The sequence below is a fragment of the Globicephala melas genome, chromosome 3 (genome assembly GCF_963455315.2).
Source record: "Globicephala melas chromosome 3, mGloMel1.2, whole genome shotgun sequence".
NCBI lineage: Eukaryota > Metazoa > Chordata > Mammalia > Artiodactyla > Delphinidae > Globicephala > Globicephala melas.
Genome location: NC_083316.1, coordinates 55,170,395 through 55,192,069, shown reverse-complemented (window position 1 = coordinate 55,192,069; position 21,675 = coordinate 55,170,395). Strand labels below are relative to the sequence as shown.

The 21,675-nt window shown below is 36.2% G+C and overlaps 2 protein-coding genes across 17 annotated transcripts in view; one reads left to right on the top strand and one right to left on the bottom strand.

Annotated features, from left to right (window-relative positions):
* The window catches only part of CCDC125 (coiled-coil domain containing 125), a 31,335-nt gene extending 24,629 nt beyond the window's left edge, over nt 1-6,706 (top strand). For all 12 annotated transcript variants that reach the window (XM_060295843.2, XM_060295845.2, XM_060295841.2 and 9 more), the window contains 4 exons: nt 337-444; nt 1,559-1,733; nt 5,276-5,406; nt 6,249-6,706. In XM_060295843.2, the coding sequence (XP_060151826.1) occupies nt 337-444; nt 1,559-1,733; nt 5,276-5,406; nt 6,249-6,557 (723 nt within the window). In that variant the 3' untranslated portion in view covers nt 6,558-6,706. The remainder of the gene's footprint in view (nt 1-336; nt 445-1,558; nt 1,734-5,275; nt 5,407-6,248) is intronic.
* The window catches only part of CDK7 (cyclin dependent kinase 7), a 34,423-nt gene continuing 17,034 nt past the window's right edge, over nt 4,287-21,675 (bottom strand). For 2 of the 5 annotated variants that reach the window (XM_030844920.3, XM_030844909.3), the window contains 4 exons: nt 17,765-17,851; nt 13,694-13,843; nt 11,495-11,642; nt 4,287-11,082 (listed from right to left, as the gene is read on the bottom strand). In XM_030844920.3, coding sequence (XP_030700780.1) covers nt 11,054-11,082; nt 11,495-11,642; nt 13,694-13,843; nt 17,765-17,851 — 414 coding nt within the window. In that variant the 3' untranslated portion in view covers nt 4,287-11,053. Of the gene's footprint in view, nt 11,643-13,693; nt 13,844-17,764; nt 17,852-21,675 lie in introns of all 5 variants that reach the window. The other 3 variants (XM_060295854.2, XM_060295852.2, XM_060295853.2) reach the window with 2 other exon arrangements.

Here is a 21,675-nt window from a genome sequence, read left to right as displayed (position 1 = left end):
ATTGTGGATGTTTAGATTTACTTCGTTAGGTCAAGTTCCTGCCAAGAACTCAGAAGTACAGGAAACTGGTACCAAGTGAAAGGTTTTGGAGCGTGAGCAGAAGGAATGCAGAATTCCTGTGTATTTTTGTTCCAAGTAATAACAGTCTCTCCTCATTTGTGAATTTCCCCTTGGGTCCTGAAATCATGGTCTCAGCTTCCTATTTTTGTTTTCCTTTGCAGTTTCTTTGAATTAGGTGCTTGAATAAAATGTGCATGGGTTTGTGTGTGCGCCCCGTGTTTGTGTACGGCTGAGCAACGTGACACTTAGTAACGGATAATTCTTTTGGATTTAAAGCTTGCAGTCCTGGGAGCCTGCCTTTGTCACGGTCCCAGAGGGAGCCCCTGTACCTGTGCCAGACTGGCAGCATCTACTCGGAAAATGCTCCTTCAGGTCAAACAGGAGGTATTGTGTTATCAAAACAGTAAAAGCTTTGGTTTTGCTTCTCCATTAACACAAAGTAGAATAAATGGAAGTATATGTAATAATTAGCTTAATTTGGTAGTCTTTGGCTGTGGAACTTATTCTTAGTTTTAAATGATAACATTAACATATAAACTGAATTTTATTTACATTACTTGGCACTATATTGCAGCCATGAAAAGTTGTTTGCCTGTGTTTCCTAAGTTCATATTTCTTTTGTCTATACATGGCCCTAAAATTACTAGATATTAGAGGAAAAGGCACACATGCTTAAAATCACCAGGATGTGCAACACCGATTAGCCGAGAGATAAACATGAAGCTTATTAGAAAAGCTGCAAGGTACAGTTGAAGGAACCTTTGTGCCAGCCAGACCTAGGTTTGAATCTCAGCTCCATCATTTTCCAGCTTTGTGGCTTTGGACGCATGTTAAATGGAGGCTAATAACTAGTTTGGAGGGTTGTTGTCAAAAATAAACACGGTAGACATATAATGTTTAGCACTGGGCCATGCCCGGCATTTAATCAAATGATAGCTGCCATTATAATTAGGCTTTCACAACAAATACAGTATGGACCGTAATTTTTAAAACGTTTTTATTGAAGGTTTGGAATTTAGTCTTCAGAGTATATATGAAAGCAAACAGCTAAACATTAGCAATTCATCAGGAAAAGCATAAGATTACACAGATCAGAGTCAGCTGTGGGAGGTATCTGAAAGATGGTATTCATAATTGTTTTCAGTGGTATTTTCTGGCATGGCCCAAGGCAGAACTGAAATGCAGCCGTTGGCATCCTCCCTTCTTCCTCGTTGGGCAGGACATACACGAGGCCCGTCTAGGATAATGAGGTCTAAGAGTAGGATTACCAGGGAACTGATAGGCACAAGAGAAACTCCTGGTAATCTAGTTCAGAGTGGGCAGCTACTGCAGAAGAGAATGGCATGTAGTAATTAGATTAAGCGGATGCAATAGATCAAGGGCAGGCAGAAAACTCCTACTAGGCAGGGAGACTGCATTTGCTAATCTGACTCAGCATTCAGGAAAGAATTGTTCTGGTTTTGCCTCTAACACCTCTCAAACTTTCTTTCAAAACCAGTTGGAACTTCTGCAGAAGAGTAAAGAAGAAGCCTACATAATGGCAGATGCATTCAGAATTGCATTTGAGCAACAATTAATGAGGAAAAATGACCAGGCACTAAGATTGACACAAATGGATAAAATGTGTAAGAAAGCAACAAAAGGGACAAATTGGAAGCACCTTAAAGATGATGGTAAATAAGAATTATAATGGTAATAATCAGGTATAAGGTAATTTCAGTTGTTTTTGGTTATAATCATAGTTGATTAAGCAGTTAATATGGTGAATATAATTGAAATTTCACATAGTTACGATTTATCTAAAAATATAACCATGGGAAAAAAGGAGTCACTGGATGTCACTTACGCAGATGAAACCATAAAGTAACAGGAGAATCTCTTTTTTGGTAGAGATTTTAGTGGAAAAAATTTATAATAAGAGCACTAGAACCCAACATTAAATCTATCTATCTAATTAAACTTTATTGAAATGTGTGACTTTGGAAGGAGACATTGAGCAGTAGAGAAATAATCTTAAATTGGACAAATTAATAAAATATTCTTATGAAAAGTGAAACAGAAGTTAAGGTTTAGGTTTTGGTTCACAAGCCTATCAAAAGTTCATGGCCATTTTGGAGTCATTATGGTATTAAACAAAATATACAAAAATGGCACGAGAGAATAAACTGCCATTGAAGTATGTAGACTGTCCAATATAAACAAAGTAGCTGTTATTTTTCGGAAATTTTAGTTTCTCTAAATGGTCAATCTCAATTTTCATTTGTAAGTATTATTCAGTAGGCTTCATATTGCTTCAATTTAAAATTCCAATTTGAAACCATTTATCAGTCAAGAAAGATTAAAGTGAAGTTTATTAAGAAGTGTAAATTTTTAGTATTCAAATTCTGACATGACCCTGTTTCTAAATCTTTTTTGACAAAATCCATAATCCTAGTTCCAGTATCTCTCATTTTCAGATGAATTTAGGACCAATAAGAATCTTATAGTATTAAAAATGAAACTTTTAATAGTAGATACCTAATTTTGTTTGAAATATCTCTTTTCAAACAGTGCATATTAGCATTAGTATAGGGGTCAAGTGTTGTGAATTTTAGCTTCATTAACTAAACTTTACCCACCTCTGCTGAAGTGTTAAGAAACAGCTTATAGGGATAATAAAAATAGAAGTAGTAAACAAGAACTGTGAAAGGAGGTGAAAGCAGATTATAAAAGCTATGTATTTAGTCAAGTGGAAGTCAGGGCAAAAGGGGAGAAATAATGTTCCTCCACTCTTGTTCGTTCTTAATCAGGCATTCCACATTGTACTGAAATTAACTTCTAAAGGTGTTTTCTGATATGAGACTGACAGAGGCCAGTGTGCAAATATAATGGCTAAGTCCTCAACAGTCACTTACAATAAAAAAATAAGTAGTATTTATATGGCTGTTTTCTATAATAATCCCTTGATAAAAGGTAAAGGTATAACCTTAATGTCAAGGTAAGTGATTTGCCAGGGAAATAAGCTAACACAGTCCAATGTACTTAGCCTTTGAGGAATTGGTGGAGAACATTAAGAATATCTAGTTCTACCGTGAACAACAAATGTATGGGTGATCTTCCTCAAGTACCTCTTCTTTCAGTGAGGCCCTTGATAGGAGCTGGGTCGCAAAATTTTCAAAGGCATACTCTCAGAGGGCAGCCTAGGTGTTTTTTGTGTTGTTAACTGAAGTCAAATCCCTTTGAAAATCTGATTTTGTTTTGATGGAAGGTAGAGAGAAGAGTAGGGAGAAGCGGTAGATTCATATTCAGTTCAGCACTTGTACTCATTTTATAGTCCAGAATTCCTGCCTTTCTTAGCTTTTTACAGAATTCAGGAACTTCTCCATAGAAAATACGATTTGAGAGGTACAGCTCCCAATCTTTGCTTTCCGTTAAGGTACTGAGAGAGACTGGAAGCAGAATTTAAAATAATTAGTTTATCTCTGAAAAGCCTTTACAAGTCCATAAAAGGTTTAGTAGCTCTGTTTCTTAGTGACAAGACTTTGATTCATTTTAATATACTTCAGTAATCTGGTACAAGATGACTGTTACAGGTCATTTTCTTATTTGTGGTTAACACTGTGTTAACTTTTCTTCTTGATAAGGCTGCTTAGACAAGTTCTGAGAGATAGCTTATAAGCATGTTTCCTTTTTTTTAGATTGAAAATAGAGACAGATTCATCCACTCTCAGAACTGGTGAGCTGGTCAACTTGTCTGGCTTTTCCCCCTTGCCACAGCTGCTATTGAAAAAGGTCAGGTGTGAGGCCCAGTCACTGTGGTTTATCAGGATTGGGTGGAAAGGGAATTGTCCCTTTAGACTTTAACTGATCATTAGACCATTTGCACAGCATTCTAAAAACATTCTTGAAACTTGCTTTGTATAAATCTATAAATTTTGTATTTTCTGCTACAAATTGCATCCTTTCTATGGATGAAGAAGAATATCAGTGTACATATTCCAGGATGTGGACTTTTAAGCATTATGTCAGTAGCTGGGCTAGGTACTTTCACAATTTTTTTTTTAATTGTGATAAAATATGCATAAAACTTACCGTTCTTTTTTAAGTAGGTACATTTTTTTTAACATCTTTATTGGAGTATAATTGCTATACAATGGTGTTAGTTTCTGCTTTAGAACAAAGTGAATCAGTTATACATATGTCCCCATATCTCCTCCCTCTTGCATCTCCCTCCCTCCCACCCTCCCTATCCCACCCCTCCAGGTGGTCACAAAGCACCAAGCTGATCTCCCTGTGCTATGCGGCTGCTTCCCACTAGCTATCTATTTTACGTTTGGTAGTGTATGTATGTCCATGCTTCTCTTTCACTTTGTCCCATCTTACCCTTCCCCCTCCCCATATCCTCAAGTCCCTTCCCTACATCTGCGTCTTTATTCCTGTCCTGCTCCTAGGTTCTTTAGAACCATTTTTCTAAAACTTACCATTTTAACCATTTTTAAGTGACAAGAAGTCCATTCTCATTGTTGTATAATCATCACCACCATCCATCTCCAGAACTTTATCTTCCCAAACAAACTCTGTATCCCCATTCAGTACTAACTGCCCACTCCCTTCCCCCAGCCTGTGCTCTATTATTCAATGGCACAGCAACCCAACAATAGAGCATAGGTACTATTATTCTCATTCTGGAAGTGAGGATATGTAGCTCAGAGAACTTGTCCAACATGATACCATTAGAAAGTGGTTAAATGGGGATTCAAGTCCAGGTCTTTCTGGCTCTAAAGCAGAGTTTGCATGGTTCAGAGGCCACCTGTCTGCAGACATGTTTTGTTGGGAGTGAATAGTGTTCTCAAATATTGTGGGCGGGTGGCTAACCTTTACACTGGGAGATTTCACATGCAAATGTGGATTGCTGGCTCCTTTGGAAGACTGAGATTATCAGGTAGCACAGGCTGCATTCTCCCATGGGCAGCTGCTGAGCAATGAGAGTGGGAGGGCGCTGCTCTGGGTTCTCACACTGCGGCCTCTCACCTGCGTTTGCAACCCTGGCTCTAAAGTCTGCTTTTCCCACTGCACTGTGCTGCCTGACTCACTCGTGCTGGAGGTCACCTGAAGAGGACAAGGTCCTGGCTGATTTAGTAATGAATTAGCCTTGGTTCACACTTACCTCTTTGTCTGGAAGTACTTCAGTGAGTGTCTTTTTGTGTCTCAGCTGGATTTTCATGTTCCATTTTAGGGTTACCATCACAAAGGAGTAAGAAGACCTTAGGGCAGAAACTGTTGGGTATGCTCCCTTTGGAAAACAGTTCTAAGAGTACTGGTGACCAGCATGATCCTCAGGAAGTCTTTAAGATGCTAACAGATTTGGTTAGTATCTTTGCTTTTTGTTAGAGGCTGTGGATGAGCTTATCTTTTTCCTTCCTATTAATTCAACTCTTTATCGCTCTATACTTGACTTTTATGCTCTGTTCCCATTTCAGGTACCATTTTCCAGAATTATGATCTTCATCTCCTTAAACACCCCACACATGCTTCCCACTTCTCCCATCCATGTTCTTCCTGTGCAGCTTTAAAGCTCCACCTCTGAAAAGAGGAGGCTCCCTGTAATTAAGTCCAGGCATCTCCATCATCTGTAGTTACATATACAGTTCATGACAAGACTTATATATTCAGGAATTTTTAAAGTGTTCAACGAACTTCCTCATGCATTATATCCTTTAATCATTACCACAACCCTGAAATCGGTCCTTTTATCCTCAATTTCATAGATGACTATACAAAGAAAACTCATGTTATATGAACATACTTATCTGTAGAAGAGTATTAAAGTTTATTTGCGTATAAAAATATAAAAACAATTTTTATATAAATAACCTCAACATTCTTTCAGAGGTAAGTACTTGTTGGTATTATATATACATATATACACATATACACACACACCATGTAAATATATACTTCTTTCTCCTTTCTCTTCAGATGACTTAAAAATTTTTTCGATAGAAAGAACGCTGTTTTCTATTTTTCCTTTTAAAAAAAACTCCTCAATACCATGTAGCATAATGCTTAGGAATCAGTGGCTACCTAATTGATTTATTCATACTGACTGGCTTAGACTGGAGGTTGAACATTTTCATGAAATACTTCTGACTATAGCTCTGTACTCTGTGATATACTAACTGGTATGTTTTTAATTTCTGTGCATGCAGTTAAATGATAAAGAAGAAGCTTTGGCTCATCAAAGAAAAGTTAGTTACATGCTTGCTCGGGCTTTGGAAGACAGAGGCACCACCTCAAAAGAGAATAAAGAAAAAAATCCTATGAAAGACAATTCTCCATTAAAAAACCCCTGGCAGAAAACTTCAGAATTCCCTGTTTTACGTGGTCCTGTACATTCAAGTGTTCAAATTTTTAATTCTGTGGGCTGCATTTGTTCAGTTCAGCACTTTCAAACAGATCAATACTACACAAGAACTCTTAAAAGATCCTGTTCTTTGCCATCAAATATCATGTACTGAAGACAAACCAGTTGAAATTAGAACTGAGAGCTGTTTATATCGAGACTGTGAAAACGGACCATGTAAATGTTGCTACATCTTCAGAAGTTGTGTTTTCTGGGTATTCTAAATTTGGGGAAGCAGCTTAAATAAATGTTCTCTACAAGACATTTATTAGTATTCTGTGTTGACATATTTATAAATTATATTACTATATTTTTGAAATTTTCAGTATTTGCCAACATCTTAAAAACAAAGAAACAGTGATTTTGAGAAGAAAATTAACTATTTAGATTGACTTATAGGGATCTTTGGCTCAAGCAACAAGAGTGACTGTTACTTTTTGGAATACATTTATCTGGTTTTGTGTTTTTCTGGATTTTTCATTTGCCATATAAAGTTTAAAAATAATTTCCTTCACTTCAATAAAAAAGTTATTATGGTGGGACTTTGGCAGCAGTATATTCAGTCATTGCTAGTTACCTATTTCATAGCTTCCTTTTTGTCAGAGTGGTGACATTCTGTAGCCAGATCTATGCAGAATTCTGGCATTTAGGCCACTCTGAATTAACTTCTTGGTTTTGATGCTGAATTTTAGGCCATTTAAAATTATTTTCTCTTTCTAGAAATATTACATAGTAATAATCTTTAATATCTTTTCGGAATATTACTATATTAATAGCATCACAATGATATCAAAGGAAGTGCATTACCTTGTCAGCAGTTATAAAACTTATCTAATCTCTAGTGAAAAGAAAAGATATTACTACTTAATCAGATAGCTAACAGTAGGATAATAAGGTAACAATATAAACCATTTATAGTTGTGTTATAGGAACAGCACTGGTTGGCATTAATAATAATAAAAGCTGAAAAATTGGCAAATACATTTTGAAAAAAGGAATAATGAGGATCTACTGTTGCCAGATATTAAAATGTATTATCCTATCAACTATATTCCAATATAAAAAATTAAATTTAAAAAAATGTATTGTCCTGATGGTAATACAAAGCTACGTTATTTGAAACAGTGTAACAGCAGGTCAATGAGAATCGGATAAAGACCATACACAGACCTAGTATATATAATAATTTAACATAAAAGGTAGGGAAAGGAAGGATCTGGGATTATTTAATAATACCAAAGTGGGAAGTGTAAAAAAAAAATCACATTACAAAAACTAGAAAGAAGTATGTGTGTATATAAAACAAACTCAAATAAATTGATAAAATTTATATTCCAATTGATAAATGGACAAAGAATCTGCATCAGTCTCCTCAAGTAAAGGAAACAAAAGCAAAAATAAACAAATGGGACCTAATTAAACTTAAAAGCTTTTGCATAGCAAAGGAAACCAACAAAATGAAAAGACAACCTACTGAACAGGAGAAAATATTTGCAAATGATATGATAAAGGATTAATGTCCAACATACATAAACAGCTCATACAACTCAACATCAAAAGAACAAACAACCCAATTAAAAAATGGGCAGAAGTCTTTAAAGATATTTTTCCAAAGAGGAAATGCAGATGGCCAACAGGCACATGTAAAGATGCTCAGCATTGCTAATCATCAGGGAAATGCCAATCAAAACCACAATGAGACATCACCTCACACCTGTCAGAATGGTTGCATCAAAAACACAAATAAATGTTAGCAAGGATGTGGAGAAAAGGGAAACCTTATACACTGTTGGTGGGAATGTAAACTGGTGCAGCCAATGTGGAAAACAGTATGAAGGTTTCTCAGAAAACTAAAAATAGAACTACCACATGATCCAACAATTCCACTCCTGGGTATATATCCAAAAAAACCCCAAATCATTGATTCATAAAGATACATGCACCTCAATGTTCACAGCAGCGTTATTCACATAATTGCCAAGGTATGGAAGCAACCTAAGTGTCCATAAACAGATGATGGATAAAGATGTTGTATCTATACATACAGTGGAATACTACTCAGTCATAAAAAAGAACGAAATTTTGCCATTTGCAGCAACATGGATGGACTTGGAGGGCATTATGCTAAGTGAAATAAATCACAGAGACAAATACTGCATGATATCACTTATATGTAGAACCTAAAAAAATACAATAAACTAGTGAATTTAACAACAAAGCAGCAGACTCACAAATACAGAGAACAAACTAGTGGTTGCAGGGGGAGGGTTCATATAGGGGTGGGGAATGGGGGTACAAACTACAGGGTGTGAGACAGGCTCAAAGATGTATCCTACAACATGGGGAATACAGCTGATATGCTGTAATAGCTGAATGGAAAATACCTTTAAAAATTGTATTAAAAAAAAACTGAACCAACAGTTCACAGAGGAGGGATTAGCAACACAGTAGAAATCAAAGAAAAGTAAATTAGAATGAGGTATCAAATTAGCAAAGACCCCAAACAGTATGAATGCTAGAGATGATGAAGTGAAATAGATTCTTACATAAAGGTTAACGAATGCATTCATTTGGGATACCGCATTCAATTTTTTTGTGTATATACTCAGAAGTGAAGCTGCTGGATCATATGGTAATTCCATTTTAAATTTTTTGAGGAAACATCACAGTTTCCCACAGCTGCTGGCACTGTTTTTATACATTCCCACCAATAGTTTACAAGGGTCCCAATTTCTCCACATGCTCACTGACACTTGTTATTTTCTGGGTTTTTTTGGCAGTAATCATCCTAATAGGTACAAGGTGATAATCTCACTGTGGTTTTGACTTGCATTTCCCTAATGATTAGTGATGTTGGGCATCTTTTCATGGGTTTTTTTGGCCATTACTATATCATCTTTGGTGAAGTGTCTATTTCAAGTCCTTTGCCCATTTTTTATTTGGATTTTGTTGTTGAACTATAACAACAACATTTATTCTTCACAGATTCTGGATATGAACCCCTTATCAGTACATGATTTGCAAATATTTTCTCTCATTCCATAGGTTGCCTTTCCATTCTATTGATTACGTTCCTTTGATGCACACAAGCTTTTAATTTTGGTATAGTCCAAATGGTCTATTTTTTACTTTTGCTGCCTGTGTTTTGGGGTCATATCCAGGAAGTCCCTGCCAAATCTGATGTCATGAAGCTTTCCCTCTATGATATTTTCTAAGAATTTTTATAGCTTTAGGCCTGGTGTTCAGGTCTTTGATATATTTTGAGTTAGTTTCTGTATACAGTGTAAGGTAAGGGGCTTCTTCATTTTTAAGAACTACCGAACAGCTACTGGGGATGTAAACTGATACAACTACTTTGGAGAAATGTGGCAATATCAACACTAATTGAAAATACACACTATGACCTCACGATTACAATTCTAAGTATGTACATTAGAGAAACGCTTGCATGTGCATCGAAACAATCCTCTTTAAATAACCTAAATGTCCATGTGACAGAATTCTCAAGATGGCCCTCTCATGATTCCTGTCCTGATTATTCAAGCACTAATCTAGTAACTGCTATGAAGGGATTTTTAAGATGTATAATTAAGCCCTTAGTGAGCTGACATCATTTATCAGGTGAGTCCTTTAAAAAAAAAAGAAAGGCAGAATTTTCTCTCTTGGCAGCGATGAGGAAGCCAGACAGATTTGACACTGTTGCCGGTTTGCAGATGGAGAGTGACATGCAACAAAGCAAGTGGACTGCCTTAAGAAGCTAAGAGAGGCCCCTGGCTGACAACCAGCAAGGATAAGGAGGCATGAGCATTAAAATGGCATGAACTGTATGAACTCGGAAGCAGATTCTTCCCTAGAGCTTCAGAGAAGAGCCCAGAGTCCAACTGACACCTTGATATTGGCCTATGCAAAAAAAACACAGTTGAGCCATGAGAGGTAACTGACCTACACAACTGGGAACTAAGTTTTAAACTTTTGAGTAAGAATAAAAATGCTGTATGAGATGTACTGTCTACCACTCAAATTGTGAGACCCAAAACAGTACTGTATACTACTACATGCATTCTTATAAAATAGCAGTATGAAATCATGGAAGGACACACTCATTTCCTGACAGTCATTCTCTTTTGGGGAGGGTAAAAAGGAAAAAATAAATGGAATGATGTATTAAAGGGTTAAAGGGAGCTCAATTTTATCTGTAATGTTATTTTTTTTTCCTATTTAGTATATTAACATATGTTAAGTCAGGGTAGCAGGTATTTGGTATATTACTACTATCTTTCTATTTTAAAATAATACCCCCTTTACTACAAATCTGTAATGCTATATGGGCCAGATCATTAAAATAACTGACAGTTATTTTTATTAAGAATTCCTTAATGCATTTTCAACTCTACATTTCAGAGAATTAAACTTATCTTACTGTTGCACTCTAATCAGAAAAATCAGAATTAAGTTTGTTTTAAAATACATTTAATAAAATAACCCAGTTTTACATATTTTACATGAATAGAATATTTACAGATTTCTTTTAAAGCATTTAATTAATGTTTACTATTTTGCCTTTTTCACTATATCCTTCAGTAGTACAATATTGTCCAGTGTTCTCTGTAACTAAAAAATTAGCTTCTTGGGTAATCCTCCTGGGGGGAAAAATGAGGTTGTTTACATTTAATCTTATAGCAATTTTAACCAGTCATTGCATTCCAACTACCTCTATTTTTACTCGCTTTGATTTTCCAATAGCACTAGTTAAACATTAAGCATACAGTGTACCAGAAGGAATTTATGAAAAGAGCAGGATGCACATGGACAGTACTTGTAACTCTGAGGTATACTCAAAAGTGCCCATGTCCTTTTAAAAAGCATGATGTAAGTATTCTCAATGGAAGTAAACACAGCTAAAACACCACACTCAACTTTATCCAATTTAAATTTATACAAGTAAACAGGTCACAGTCTACATTTCTTAGCTGCCCTTCAGTCACTAGCTCTATATTAGCTATCTGGAGTTTTCTGAATTCATTTCATTTCTTGTGAAAATGAGCGTTTTACCTTGTTCCAAGGCCTCTGTTCTCTTCCGTTTTGTTGCCGCGGCTGGATTGGACTGCTCCTTTAAAGCGTCCACTGGACAGTTTGGTCTTGGCAGCTGACATCCAGGTGTTGGCCCTGGCCGATTACTGAAATACTTAGTTTTCAATGCCTTTCAGAAGAAAAGATACCACAGAAAGTAAGGTTTTAAGTGAATATATGAACTGTGTTTAAGAAAAGCTAACCGCCAAAATTGTAAGGAGCATTAAAAATACTATGTGAATACACCCCCCTCCCCAAGCAAACTTAATTTCAAGTATTTCGACATGTAGATTACTATAAACATCTAGCAGCCTAAGACTGATTGATAATTCCATTACTATAAGAAAAAGACACTACCTTCAAATTTTTCCACAATAGCCTATACTAAGTACAAAATATCCGTAGTAAGATATTGTAAAGTTCATCTCACTACACATTATAGGCTCTGTAGTTCAAAACACAGAGAGAGACTTGTTTAAAAAGAACTTCCAAGTTTATTTGTCACATCTATATGTATTCAAATTCCAAATCACATAAATTCTTAAAAATAAAGCTTTTAAAAAGATGTGATAGGTTGGAAACAATGGATTAAAATTCAACAATCCACTACAGATTAATAGAAATTTTACTTGGAAGGACTTACCCAAGGTTACTTCTATTTACTACCAGTCCAATGTTCTATAATATGATATTTTTACTTAGTTCCAAAATTCCAATAAAAACAGTTTTATTCTAGATGACAAAAGTTCATACTTTATGTGCATCATAGTACTGTTCAATAGCCACAAAAATTTAAGGTATTTCCTTTTGGATAATTCTTTTATGAACAAAAAGAAGTCATATAAATTTGTCAAGCATACCTCCCCCTACTTGCCAACGTAATATTATATGCAGTAATAATTTAGAGATTTCTTACTTCAGAAGAGTTGCATTTATAAAATATTACTTGCAAATCATAGCAGTTCCATAAGTAAATTAAACTAATTTTGAGCTACATAGAGATCTAAGAAGAGTAACTCATTCCAACTTTTAGATATCTACAAGCCAAAACCCATTAAAAAAATTCATTCTATCAAAATACAACCCAAGTAAGTCATCACAACTAGTATTTTTCTATATATTTTGAGTTTTACTATTAATGAAAACAACTTTCTAGATAATCTGACCTGGTCTCAAGTTTCTTATGATGGAGATAATATGCATATATGCATGAGTGAAAAGGTAAAAATGAGTTACTTGTTTGAAATTAGAAGAGTAATTCCAATGGTAAAATATCTAGTATATATATATTAATGTGGCATGTACTGCTACAAAGAAAAGGCTTGTACAAGTAAATGCATTAAACAATGATTTGGTAGTCTGTAATAAACTTAAGTGAAAAAAAATCCACTTTGTATCCCTCATATATTGTACCTTAGTATGTTTTGTGAGATATGAAGATTTGTGAGATTTCAATTGGTCTCGTCCTTTATGAAGGCAAATCATTGTACCATGTTGCGTTTTTGCACTGCCTGTCCCTGCCCCAGTTTTCTGTGCTTGTTTTTAAAACAAAGAAAAAAACCTTTTCAAATCTATAGGTCTTATATTTTTGTATTGGATAACATTTCTCTCTTCTTTTATAAGAGCAGGTATTCTTGGTCTTCCACATTTTTCTTGAGTTTCATTCTTATTTCCTTTAAAAAACTCAGTTTCAGTGTTTTTCTGTTTAGAATACCTTTCAATCTCTTGTTAAGTATACAGTTGTATCAGACTATACCATTTTCTCCCTATTATCACTTTCTGACTGTGACAATGACCAGAATGCATATTTGAACTGCATTTTATGGGGAAAAAAACAAAACACTTTTGGCACTGATTTTAGCACAAAATTTTACTTAATATATAAGAGTTTAATTGAAATATACCAATGCCTTAACAAATACAAAAAGCTTTTTTTTCCTCTCTAGTGAACTATTTGAAAGCAAATTAATTATGAAATAGAAAGTATTTATATGTGTTTAAGCAAGAATAAACTCTCCTGTACTTGTGTGCATCATATACTTTAATACCAGTCTGAATAGTGCTTGTAGCTTAGGGAAAAAATAAAATTTGTTACTCCTTAAAACAAAATAGAAACACATCTTTTCGGTATTTAAAGAATGTTAGAAAATCTTAAGAAATTCTAAAGATATGCTAAAATACCTGTGTGGCTGTAATTCGAGTACACGGATTAAATAAGAATAAGCCTTGTATAAGATCTAGCAAGTCATCTCCTGCTGCAATGAAGATATGCTGTAACGGGATTCCAGGGAAACTCTTAAATGTCACGAAATCTGGAAGACTACACATGTCCTGTAAAAATATTTTTATAATTCAAACGTAAGTAAAGGATTGAAAGGCATGTAGATCTCAAATGAATAAACAGAACTGTCATACGGATGATATGATGATCTATGTAGAAAACCTCAAGAAATCTATTCAAAAACTCCTACAACTAGTGAGCAGACAAGGTTACAGGAAGGTAAACATAAAAAAATCAACAGTAGTTCTCCATACTAGCAAAGAACATGTAGATACTGAAATGAAAAACAATGCCATTTAGAATCACTCAAAAAGAATGATGGAATGCTCTGGTGAAAATCTAACAAAACATGTGTAGGACTCATATACTGAAAGCTATACAACACTGATGAAATAAATCAAAGCTCTAAATAAATGGTGAGACCTATCATGTTCGTGTATTGGAAGATTCAACACCATAAGGATGTCTATTCTCCTCAAATTGGTATACGGGTTTAATGCAATTCTTACCAAAATTCTGGCAAAATTATTATAGATATAGACAGGTTATTCTAAAATTTATATGGAAAGGAAAAAGAACTAAAAGAGCTAAAAACAACTTTGAAAAAGAATAGAAGTGGGAGGAATCAGTCTACCTGATATCAAGACTTAATATATAGCTACTTAATTAAGACTGTGGTATTGACAGAGGGAAAGGTATCATAAACAACACTGTCCCCTCCAAAGACATTTTTAATCTCATACCTCATATAAAAAATAACTCAAAAAGGATCACAGACTTAAATGTTAAATGTAAAACTATGAAACTTACAAGAAAAAGAAAATCATCAGGAATATCTTTTTGTTAGGACAAGAGTTCTTTGACTTGACATCAAAAGCATTATTCATAAAAAGAAAAATGATAAAAACAGACTTGATCAAAATTAAAAACTTTTACTCTGGAAAGACTGTGAAGAGGATGTAAAGACAAACTACAGTGTAAGAGAAAATTTTCAAACCACATATACAATCAAAGGACGAGTATCTCAAATATATAAAGTGCTCAATACTCAGCCAAAGTACAAACAATCCAATTAAAAAACAAGGAAAAGACAAGAAGAGACATTTCATTAAAGCTATACAAATGACAAGTAAGTACATGAAAAGATATTCAACACTATTCATTAGTCATTAGGCAAGAGAAAATCCCTCAGAATGCTTAAAGTAAAAAAGTGACAACACCAAATGCTAGAGAGGATGCAGAGGAAATGGATTACTCATATATTGCTGGTGAGAATAAAAAATGGTACAGCCCCTTTGGAAAGCAGTTTGCAGTTTCTTAAGCTAAATATGCAACCCATGACTCAACAACTGCACTCCTGGTCATCTGTCCCATAGAAATAAATGCTTATGCTTACACAAAAGCCTGTATGTGAATTTTTTTGGCCGTGCAGCTTGTGGGATGTTAGTTCCCCGACCAGGGATGGTACCTGGGCCCTTGGCAGTGAGAGTGCAGAGTTCTAACCACTGGACCGCCAGGGAATTCCCTTGTACATGCATGTTTATAATAGTTTTATTTGTAATAGCCCCAAACTGGAAACAATGCAGATGTGCTTCAACAAGTGAACAGTTAAGACAAACTGTGGTACATTCATACCACTCATCAATAAAAAGGAACGAATTATCGATACACACAACAATCTGGATGAATGTGAAAAAAGAATCAAGTGGAGCGGCTGGGCCCGTGAGCCATGGCCGCTGAGCCTGCGCGTCCGGAGTCTGTACTCCACTATCCACTACGGAAGAGGCCCCAGCAGTGAGAGGCCCGCGTACCGCAAAAAAAAAAAAAAAAAAAAAAAAAAAAAAATCAATCCCTAAAGCTTACATATTATATGACTCCATTTATAACATTCTTGAAATGACAAAGTTATAAAAATGGAGAACATATTAGTGATTGCCAGAGGTTAAGGAAGGAGTAGGAGTGGAATGAAAGTGGGTATGACTGTAAAAGGGCTCTTTGTGGTGATGTCCTATATATTAACTGTATCAATGTCAGCATGCTGGTTGTGATTTTTATCCTAACTCTGCAAGATGTTACCACTGTGGGAAGCTGGGTAAAGGGTGCAAGGGATATCTCTGTATTTCTTTCTGCATGTAAATCAAAATAAGAATTTTAAAAAATCCACGGAAAACATGAGTAAGTAACTACTATTTAGAAAATCATGTCAAATAGTACAGAATAAATATTATGAACATGGCTCTGGAGTCACTAAGACCCAGACTGCAGCCCTAGCTCTGACACTGAGTAGCTTCAGGCAAGTTACTTAACCTCACTAAACCTCAGTTGTCTCATCTGTAAAATGGGAATAACAGTACCTACCTTAATAGGATTGTTGGGAGAATTAAATATAATTTATGAAACCCTACCATTAATGGCATACAGTAAGTGTTCAATAAATGAAAGCTATAAGAGCGTATTTCACAATTAGAACATACAGCCAACTTTCAATTAGAAAGTTGAGGAAGTAACAGCACAAAAGAAACTCAATTTCAGTTTCAGATAATTTCATTATCGTTTTAACCAGAAGATAAAGAGACTGATCAAAATTTCTCTTTTCTAGTAATTATTTTTTCCCCAGAATATGAGGCTATAATAGAAAGGAAAATAAAAAGGTCTTCAATTATATATATATATATATTTTTTTTTTTTTTGCGGTACACAGGCCTCTCACTGTTGTGGCCTCTCCCGTTGCAGAGCACAGGCTCCGGACGCGCAGGCTCAGCGGCCATGGCTCACGAGCCCAGCCACTCTGCGGCATGTGGCATCTTCCCAGACCGGGGCACGAACCCGTGTCCCCTGCATCAGCAGGCAGACTCTCACCACTGCGCCACCAGGGAAGCCCCTTCAATTATAATTTAAGAATGAACAAATGGGACTTCCCTGGTGGTGCAGTGGTTAAGAATCCGCCTGCCAATGCAGGGGACATGGGTTCAATCCCTGGTCCAGGAAGCTCTCACATACCGCAGAGCAACTAAGCCTGCGAGCCACAACTACTGAGCCCGCATGCCTAGAGCCCGTGCTCCACAAGAGAAGCCACCGCAATGAGAAGCCCGCGCACCGCAACGAAGAGTAGCCCCCGCTCGCCACAACTAGAGAAAGCCCGCGCACAGCAATGAAGACCCAACGCAGCCATACATACGTACATACATAAATAAGAAAGAAAGAAAAAAGAATGAACAAGTGAGAATTTCACTGAACTGTAATATATAAAATTTAGCAATTTATATTGTTTTAAATTTTATCACAGATTTAATATTTCTTTTTTATAGACATGTAATGGTTTAAAAATAAATAACAGGGAGTTCCCTGGTGGCCTAGTGGTTAGGATTCTGGGCTTTCACTGCTGTGGCCCAGGTTCAATCCCTGGTTGGGGAATTGAGATCCTGCAAGCCATGCAGCGTGGCCAACAACAACAAAAAAATTATAATACTAAAAAATCTTGATTGTGTTAGTGAAAATTCAATAAATACACCCAAATCCATCAAGATATTGATAAACTAACATGGAACATCCATAAAATTAAATATTATATGGCTTAAAAAGAAACAGGTCAATAATATTAAGTGAAGAGCAAGTTAGTTGCAAAAAAAATTTGTATGGTGTGATCCCTATTTTGCTAAAGAACAAAAGAAAAAGCAACTCTATATGTCTATATGTGCATTTGTGTTTGTGTGTGCATCCTCATAGCAAGGCTTTACAACAAAATAAGAGTGATTAACCCTGGAATGGGAATTACTGGGATGGGGGAGGGCTATAAGTATATAGAAGGCTGGATGGTATATCATAATTTTAACTTTTACTTTGTATAACTTTTGCAATGAATATATATTATTAATAAATTAAGACAATTAGTACATTTCTTTAAGTAATATTCACGTTATACACGATATAGAATTCTAACTAAATTTCAAAGAACATGTATGAAGGCTTACAGGCCACTGTTCTTCAGTTGGTGTGCCCAAAGTTTCAAATATTCTTGTTAGTTGATCAAGGTCTGAATCTCCTGGCAAAAAAGGAACCTGAAAGAAAGTGAGAGGCAGCCACTTCAAGATAGTTTTTGATAGCTGTTACATAAATAATACTACAAATTTAATTTAATAAGAAACACTAAACTATAACAAAAATTTAGTCTGAGGCATACTGGATACGGCATTAGATCCTGCCATTGCTATCCAAGTAAAGAGTACCATACTGTCCATTTTATTCACGCCTCTCATCTTTAATAAACACTTACCATGTAAGAGGCACTGTGCTAAGCCCTAGACATTTAAACAAGGGAACAAGACAGTCCCTGCTCTCCCCTGGGGTGGACATGGTGAACAACGATGATGCCAGTAAAGCAGTATTTACAAGATGATGTGTTCAGTGAGAGCACAGGATAGGATCCTAGCCCATATGGGAACAGCACCTAACCCACTCTGGACAGGTGAGGGAAGGCTTCCTACAGGAAGTGGCCATGAAAGTTGACAGATGAAGATGAGAGTTGCCGAAAGAAAAGTCTAAGATGGAAGAAGAAAACTATCCTAGCAAAAGGGCAGGTGCAAAGGCTGGGAGGCAAGAGAACACATCTCTATTCCAATATTATTTAAACAATCTCTTGGCAAATTCTTTCTTTGAAGAGGTATACTGGCCAACTTTAAGAGGATAAATAATTATAAGTTACATATATACAGTGGAATATTACTCAGCCATAAAAAGAAACGAAATTGAGCTGTTCGTAATGAGGTGGATAGACCTAGAGTCTGTCATACAGAGTGAAGTCAGAAAGAGAAAGACAAATACCGTATGCTAACACATATATATGGAATTTAAGAAAAAAAAATGTCATGAAGAACCTAGGGGTAAGACAGGAATAAAGACACAGACCTACTAGAGAATGGACTTGAGGATATGGGGAGGGGGAAGGGTGAGCTGTGACAAAGCGAGAGAGAGGCATAGACATATATACACTACCAAATGTAAGGTAGATAGCTAGTGGGAAGCAGCCGCATAGCACAGGGTGATCAGCTCGGTGCTTTCAGTGCCTAGAGAGGTGGGATAGGGAGGGTGGGAGGGAGGGAGACGCAAGAGGGAAGAGATATGGGAACATATGTATATGTATAGCTGATTCACTTTGTCATAAAGCAGAAACTAACACAGCATTGTAAAGCAATTATACTCTAATAAAGACGTAAAAAAAATAATAATTATAAGTTAAACGTCAGTAAGCTGATAAGAAATGATCAAAATCTTTGCTACACAAAGACATTATTTTCCAATTCATTTCTCAGACATGTAAGTATACAGGAAAAAAAAAAGGAGTTTTCTTTACTCTGTGAGTTAAGAGGCCTTTGGCACTGTTAAAGGCAATGAAAATCACTGGGAAGACATGAAATTAAGTACCAAGTCTCCAACATTTTTATTACTGTGGACCTCTACCAGCAACAAAACATAACAAAAACACCTCTGCCAGTTATCAATATACTCCAAATTCACCCTTTTTGACTCTCCATAAAAATGGATCTGGGTCCTTTAAATATTTTTCCTTTGCCAAGTGAAGCTTTGTCAGTAGAGAATGCAGGAGAGACATCACAGGAAGAAAAGTTTTGCTTCCTGGTTCCAGTCGGCTTGCCTGGCAGGCTCCTGCACCACTCTCAGCTTCTAGAATTGGTACCAGGTTCCTGCAGTGTGACCAGTTTCTCCAGTGTTCAGCTCCAACAGTGCATGGAGGCCAGCAGCTTCCCTCTAGAATGCCCTGCAGATGGTTCTGTAGCAGTGCCTCTAGAGAAGTGCTTTCCTCAGCACCTGAAATACCCTGAACAGCTTTCCTCAGCATCTAAGAGGACAGATTTCCAGCAAGTTCAGCACAGCTCTACAGCAGCTTCTCGGCCAACCAGTGAGCCACACTGTGCCCTCTTCAAGAGGTCTAGATCTCAGCCCTGGGTGTCCTCTCATTGGGTGCTCTGTCCTTAGTCCTAGCGTTACCCCTAGGTATAAGGGTGACTGCTCTTTACATCTGCTATTCCTATATTTTTTAGAGTTCTCCTTACTTTTTGTTAGTCAATCCCTCATTACTACAACCTCTTGTCATAGTTAATAATTCTTTATATTAAACTTCCCTTTTCAAATTAATGTGTGGTTTCTATATTCTGATTGGACCCAGACTTAACATAACCCCTATTTAAAATATGTGTTTATAATAGCGTGCTATCATGTATATTAAATGTGAATAAAATAGAAACTAGAAGGGATATTAAATAACATTTCATAAATCTTTTTTTTTAATATTTATTTATTTTTGGCTGTCGGGTCTTAGTTGTGGCCCATGGGCTCTGTAGTTGCGGCATGTGGGCTTAGTTGCCCCGCAGCATGTGGGATCTTAGTTCCTCTGACCAGGGATTGAACCCACGTCCCCTGCACTGGAAAGCAGATTCTTAACCACTGGACCACCAGGGAAGTCCCCATAAATCTTTTTAGACATGCTCACATTTTCTTCTTATACCTTCTTCTTATACCTTCTTATACCTCTGCTACTTTGCAAACCACCAACGTAAATTGTATTACAAGATCTGAAGACAGGGACACTCATCATCATAGCCTTAGTTTTGTGAGCAAGCTTGCAATTTAACCAGATTTTAAGGATGGCTGTTTTTGTCTGATGTAAGAAATTTAAATTAAAATGAGCTGCCTAATGCGTGGACTTTGGATCCCTCACAATGTGTTCTGTTGTCTTCAATGTGGCTTTTGAGAAGTCTGATGCCATCTTTTCCCTAATCCTTTATTTTGGTTTCTGTGTAAGCTTTTCACGTTTTTTCTCTCTGTGGAAATAAAGGCTTTTTCCTAAGAACCCCCGGTATTCTGAAATTTCACCATGTGTCTGGGCATGGGGCTTCTTTCATTCATTGTGCAGAATCTTTATGGCACTTCCAACCTATTCACATCCATCAATGCTGGGCTATTTTCTTATGAATTTCCTACCCTCGATTTTCTTTCTTCTCCTTTGCTATATTCTAAGATCACTCCTGGATCAATCTCCTAATTTTCTTATCTTTTCCCTACTATAGTCCATCTCTTTTATCTTTTGGTTCTATTTAATGAAAGAGTTCTTTAGCTTACTTTTCTACTATTTTTGTTTGCTTTTAGTTATCCTTTTTGAAAAATTTCAAGTATACTTTATTCTTTGATTGTTCCTTCAGTAAAAGAGCATCATGTTCTTGTTTTATGTATGCAGTATATTCTCTCAGTTCTCTGAAGATTTGGTGCAGGTGGGGAGGCGAGGATGAATTTTCTTCTGCTACCTGATAGTTTCTATTTTTTCCAAGTTTCTTTTTTAGTTTGTTTCAGTCTGTCATTCATGTTGGACGCTTTCATCAAATACCTGATGATCCTTGCCAATTATCTGGTTATCCTTACATGTTGGAAGCAGTCATTAAATACCTGAAAATCCTTGATAACTATCTGGTGATCACTGGCTAACCATTCATATTTAAAGGTAAGGTACTAAAAAAGCTGATTCAAAGCATTCTATCTATGAAAAGAGCTTGTTAACTCATGGTCTTTATCTAGAAAGACTGGACAGGTAGCTTAATGCCAGTTACCTACGGGTCTATTCTCTGGGACCGTTCAGTTCTTCCAGTGAAGGATCCTCTAATCTTTTACCTGAGTTAAAATGAGCTGGCTGCCAAGGTTCTGGGAGATGAACAGGGAAATAAGTTGGAGGTTTTACTGTTTAGTTTGCAGACTTTCATGTAATCTGTGTGTTTTCACCCTGGCATCTCACCCCCATCCTTCACTGGGTCTAAGGATGCCCATGTCTAGAGATTCCTGCTTCAGTTTCTTTGGAGAATAAACCTTTCCCTGGTGG